Consider the following 6,000-nt stretch of genomic DNA (forward strand, 5'->3'; position numbering starts at 1 on the left):
CTTTTTGCTCAGATACAACGAACCACTATGACTTTTATGCTGCAACATTTGCTAATCACAGCACACTCTTTCCAAACAAGTACACCATTATTCCTAACCTAAAGGTGACTTTTACTTTCCTATGCAATATATTCTGTGAAATCACAGAAATCTACAAATAGTATGATTAAATGCACAAAGACTGTAAAAATATCTTTTACATCTATATTTTCTATTTTTTTTTTTTAACTTTGTTTACCAGATCAAAGTGAACCTCTTGGCTAATTCTAATTTTTTAAATCAAAAGTTCTGCCTATAAAAGCAGACACTACAAGAAACACTATATTGTCAAAAGTATTGGGACGCCTACCTTTACACGCACATGAACTTTAATGGCATCCCAGCCTTAGTCTGTAGGGTTCAATATTGAGTTGGCCCACCCTTTGCAGCTATAACAGCTTCAACTCTTCGGAAGTGACAAAACGCGTAAGTGAAGCTTCAGTACATTGACATAATCATGTACACCGCAGGTTGAGTATTTGGCAAATAAATCAGAAATTGTGGGAGCATTTTACATTTGCTTTTATTAAAACACCCTTGGGTGGTCTGTAGTATTGGGGTATTCCTTTTTTTTAGGACATCGGTAGCTCAATGCAATACTGGAAGTAGAAGTAGTGGCTGCGATTCCATTCATAAATCCTGTATGTCGACCAGTGCCGGGATAAGGTCATCCAGCGCCCAGGGCAAAGATGCCTGAACTGTGCCCCCCCCCCCCTCTTCCGTTTATAATATAAAAGCTCAGGGGATCCTACACCCAGGAATCATTCACTTGTTCAAATCACTGCTGCTGTCACTACTCCTGTCAGCCTTGCAACAGAAGGAAGGCGCCCCATCCCTACAGTAAACCATTGCGCCCAGGGCCACCATCCCTCTCCGCCCATCCCTTGTCCCGGCCCTGATGATGACTGTACCATAGTCATGTGTACACTGGCCTCTATACTTCAAGAACCAAACATCTTGTATGTTTTTGATGTAAAAGTGGCAGTTGTGTTTGATCTGACATTCACAGAAGTCTTACTTATGCTGCAGAAATCTACAGCTAGCAGACTGGAATTGTGAAGCTATATATGTGGGAGTGGGACTTTATTTTAGGGACAATGGTGGAAGATACACAGGTGTTAGTTATGTTCACATTGGATAAGTCTCTACTAGTGCTGCTGCATTATTATATTATGTTTATAGTAAAATAAGTAGCTGCATCTGCTTTTATGTTTGCTTCCTGCTATCCTGTACACAGTGGAACTAAAGACTAGAAGAGGGAGGATATATAGCACTAATAAGGCCATTTAACACAGGGACTGTGCCAAAAGGAGGAGAATGTGGAAAACCCTTTGAGAAGACATAATCAGAGTGACTTACTCCTTCCTTGCCAATCATATTCCATGCTTCATCTTTGACCAAGCTGTGTTATTTGAAACTCTAATGGAGAAAAGTGGGGCTAGTGCCAGGAAATGCTATTACGCAAGAGCACCTTGACCACAAGAATGGCTAAACAGAATTGCAAATATTGAGACAGTTCATGTATATATGTAATTTAACTAAGCAATGCTATTTGCCCAACAATAAGCTTTAATTTACTATGTAGTGCAGTAAATTCTTTGTTTGCCAGAAGCTTACCTGAACCAATCAGTTCTCGGCTGCCATAAACTGGGCTGTTGGATTTTTCCATAGAGAGATTTGTCTTATCTGCGTTTACTTGTATGCCTGAAGTCCTATTCTCCATCACTGCAGATTTTCATTATTTTTCTAGTTCATTCTAGGGCAAGTTATTTCTAAAAGAACATAAAAATAAAGGTCAAAATAATTTAGAAAATGAACTTAAATTATAACACATAGCAAGCACAATTTCAAAATATAGATATCTAGGTTGTCATTTGCAGTATAACATTAGGCTTCTTGCTAATATCATGCATGGCTGTAATAAAATGTCATTACATTTTGTTTTACTAAATTAAGATCCTCACATCTTCCAGTGAAGTCCCTGAATACACTGAGACAGAAGAACAGTAATTCACACAGTACTTTTCAAGAGAAAAAAAATGCTGCATTATTAAAATCACTATTTTAACATGAGAGTGTAACCTGTCTCAAATGAAAGGAGTACAGCTCAACATTCTTGGACTGGTCTTAGGTGTCAGAAGCATTCTTTAGGACCTCAAAAATACACACTAAAATGCTGTAGAATGGCTGGCATATCTGACAAGCAGGTTCTAGGGCTATGTGTTATGTCTTCTATTCCTATGTTTTTCCTGAGCTCCCCATATATTTTTAAACCTTTTAATGCATAGCTGTCATTAGAGTGGAGTGGGGGCCGCTACCAATTACGTCCTTCTAAAAATGCTATCTGCCTAACTGTCGCTGGCATCAATTTATAGGGAACCTAAAGTGAAAAAACACCGCCACTCTCCAATAGAGTCCAATAGTACTCTCCAGGTACCAATATGAAATGCTTAGCAATCTTGCAGAAAACACTGCTCCATGATCAGGGAGTATCCAGCTTGAAGCCAGGATCAAGAACCTGGTGACATGACCTCAAACTGTCAGAAAGAACGTTCAAAACTGACCTTAAAAAGGTACAATATTGTACGGGATGTACTTTGTTGAGTAAAAGTTAGCAGGAACAGAATGGGCGTAGATGAAAGAACATGTTTGAATGCCAAGGACATAGTGTCTACAGTTTAACAATATGTTCATGCAATTGCATTCAATTAAAAATATTGTAAGGGATGGGAAAGAAGGGGCATAGGAAGGGTTAGATAGGAGGGAAAAAGTACAGATGGGTTTTCGGGGACCTGAATCCAAGTAAGAGCAGCTTGGGGCGTAGGAAGTCATAAATGGTTTGTTTAGGCTCAAGGAGTGTACAGTCAAAACCTGGGGAATGAAATTATCTATCCATGGCTGCCAGATTTTAGTGTACTCAGCAGGGTAGCATTGATTTTGCCATTAATCAAAGCGCGGGTGACCCAATTTTTAACTTCTGTGGGACAAAGGTGTGGGGTCTTTCAACCAGCAGCCACTGTCTGCTTCACCACCGTTGTGATTTGCACGAGAAGCCTGAATTGCATGTTGGTGATGTCTGGAGGGTATATATTTAGCATAGGTGTTGTAGGGTCTAAGATGATGGTTTTGGTAAAGTATAAGGAAAGGCAAAATTCTTTTTTGTTTTGGATAGAGCGGAGAGGGATTAGAACGCTTGTCAGTTTCGATTGCTGTCTGTGCCCCTGTTCAGGAGATTCACCCTCTCTGTTTCTCCTGTTTGCCCATTATCATTGAAAGTGAAAAAAAAAAATCCCAAATTTTTGGTTGAGCCCGGAAAAGTAATAGAAGGGGCATTTTCCAATGGGGTCAGTAGTTCTGGTGAGCTGGGTGTCCCCAAAGAATTCCCTGCAAGAGGAAGTAAAGCTTCCTCTGTAACCTATGCCTATAGGACTATCAAGAATCAGAACATGTGTTCTAATATAGTCATTCCTTATGTTGCTGAAAGTCAGAAATACTCAAAAAGATCTTTAACAAAAATTGCATCACTGTGATTTTCAAGCCCAGCAATACATAAAAAAAAGTGAAATAAAAAAAACATTTATAGTTACCTAGATGAATGCAGCATCAGTCCAATGCTGCATTTGTCACCCGCTGCCTCTTAGACCGAGAACAGAGCGATCAAGAACCGCTGATCGCTCAGTTCCTGGTTTTCAGTGAGCAGAAAGCTAGTGACTATCGGTCACTGACTGCCTTATTTTTTATTTAGTTTTTTTATATAAACTCCAAATTGATATTAAAGAGCAACACGTTATACAGTACAGCATTACAGATCTTATGGGATTTACAGAAATCGGATAAGAAACAGTCATTCCAATCAAAACAAACCAACCTAAAAGAAACAGTCAAACAAATAGGTAGCAGCTCTTTTTCTGCAAGTTATAAGGGATTTATTTGTTTTTCATGTCACATCATAAGGTTAAAAAATAAAAACAGAGCAGCCAAAACAAAAATTGGGTAGAAAAACCTAAACCCCATTGATAGGGGACTATCAGTGCTTACAGCTGTAGGAGTCTATCCATTACTAGTGATTAGCCGAACACCCCCCTGTTCGGTTCGCACCAGAACATCTCAAACAGCGGAAATGTTCTAGCGAACACACAAACTCCATTAAGGTCTATGGGACACGAACATGAAAAATCAAAAGTCCTCATTTTAAAGGCTTAAATGCAAGTTATTGGCCCAAAAAAGTATATGGGGACCTGGGTACCGAATCAACGTAAACAAATTGTTTTTTAAAACTATCGTTTTTACAGGAGCAGTGATTTTAATAATGCTTAAAGTGAAACAAAAAAAATGAAAAATTCCTTTAAATATCATGCCTGGGGGGGCCCCTTAATGTGCCTGTAAAGTGGCGCATTTGTACGATGTATGTAGCTCGTTGCAGCAATGCTGACAAAAAAATGTAATTTAAACTTGCTCGCGGCTTGCTCTCGGCTGTAATGTATTGTCGGCTCCCGGCAATACAGATAAAAAAATAAAAAAGGGTGTGGGGTCCCCCCCAAAATCCATACCGGAACCCAATGCCAATGCCAAAATGTAAAAAAAAATGGCATGGGGTTCCCCCTAAAATCCATACCAGACCCTTATCTGAGCACACAGCCTGGCTGGCCAGGAAAGGGGGGGCTGTAATTACCAGGCCACATGCCCTCAACATGGGGGGGTGCTTTGGGGCAGGGGGGCTCTGCCCCGACCCCAAAGCACTTTGCCCCCATGTTGATGGGGACAGGGATCTCTTCCCAACAAGCCGCCCCACAATGCACTGCTCAGGTGCAGTGAATAAATTACTGACGTCATGTAAATAATTTTTTATTTTTTGGGCGGGTGAGCGGGCGACAGATCATCTGGGGACACTATTTTTTTCATTTTTTAATAAAGGACTTTTCCCTAACTGGCTTTTGTCTTTATTTTTTTTGTACCCGATATCCATTCACATGGGGGGGGGGCTGGGATCTGGGGGCTCCCTTGTAAAACATGGCTTCCAGATTAAGATAAGCCTCCCCCCGGAGACCCACACAACCACAGCCTACGGTTGTCTGGAAGAGCCCCCCTGCCCCAAAGCATCCCCCCCTCCCATGCTGAGGGCATGGGGCCTGGTATGGTTCGGGGGGGGGGGGGCTCTCGCTCGCAGTAGATGGCATGCAGTACCTAGTGATCAGTTTTCTAGCTAAATGCAGGAGATGGGTTATCATAATATATATATCGGGTTGGTACATTTCAGGATCAAGAGAGTCACCGGCTGTCTGCTTTGTCCAACCAGTGCTCATTGGTTCAGGCTCTCAGTGGTGCAACCCACAGTAGAAGTAGGGTCAAAAGAGCTTTGGCCCTACTTCTCTTTAAGAGAGAAACTTGTTAATTCAAAAAAAACAACACCCAAACACAAGTGAAGCTCCTTGGTGTATGCAGTGCAGTGTGGTGAGGAAAACAAAGACCTGTACATTGGGGAGATAAAGAAGTCCATCAACAAATTAATGGCCCAACATAGGTATGTAAATTCTAAAGGTCAAGCTAAACACCTATAAAGCCTTTCTAACACCAGGGAGTATGTAATTAAAACACAGTGGTTCAACAATTTTCACACCTCCTATCCTGTTCTTGGACAGGCCTTTCCATGGTGATTAGACCTAGGTGTGGTGCTACCTGCGTGGATTTCTGAACACATTAGAACTGAAGAAGTGACTTGGATAAGCAACAAAACATCTTCAATGTGATACAAATGAAACTTGCAGTGCCACTCTATGCTGAGGCAGAGATGTTCCTCGCCTGTTGCAGTGAAGGGAGCTGGAGTCATTGCACCATTCAGAGGTGTAAGAGCATTTCTAAGGAGAAGAAAATGTGTCGCTCACTAACCCAGTGCATTAGTATATAGATGAATGTGGCCTCGGCCAGCGCCACTCCAGGCTCACTGGGTTCTTGGTCCCTGGT

The 6,000-nt window shown here is 41.3% G+C and overlaps 1 protein-coding gene across 3 annotated transcripts in view; it reads right to left on the reverse strand.

Annotated features, from left to right (window-relative positions):
• Positions 1-6,000, reverse strand: part of SFMBT2 (Scm like with four mbt domains 2) — a 315,888-nt gene that overhangs the window by 187,200 nt on the left and 122,688 nt on the right. For all 3 annotated transcript variants that reach the window (XM_082254953.1, XM_082254954.1, XM_082254952.1), the window contains exon 2: positions 1,657-1,811. In XM_082254953.1, coding sequence (XP_082111079.1) covers positions 1,657-1,762 — 106 coding nt within the window. In that variant the 5' untranslated portion in view covers positions 1,763-1,811. The remainder of the gene's footprint in view (positions 1-1,656; positions 1,812-6,000) is intronic.

Source organism: Pelophylax lessonae (genome assembly GCF_965119305.1).
Source record: "Pelophylax lessonae genome assembly, chromosome: 4".
Lineage (NCBI taxonomy): Eukaryota > Metazoa > Chordata > Amphibia > Anura > Ranidae > Pelophylax > Pelophylax lessonae.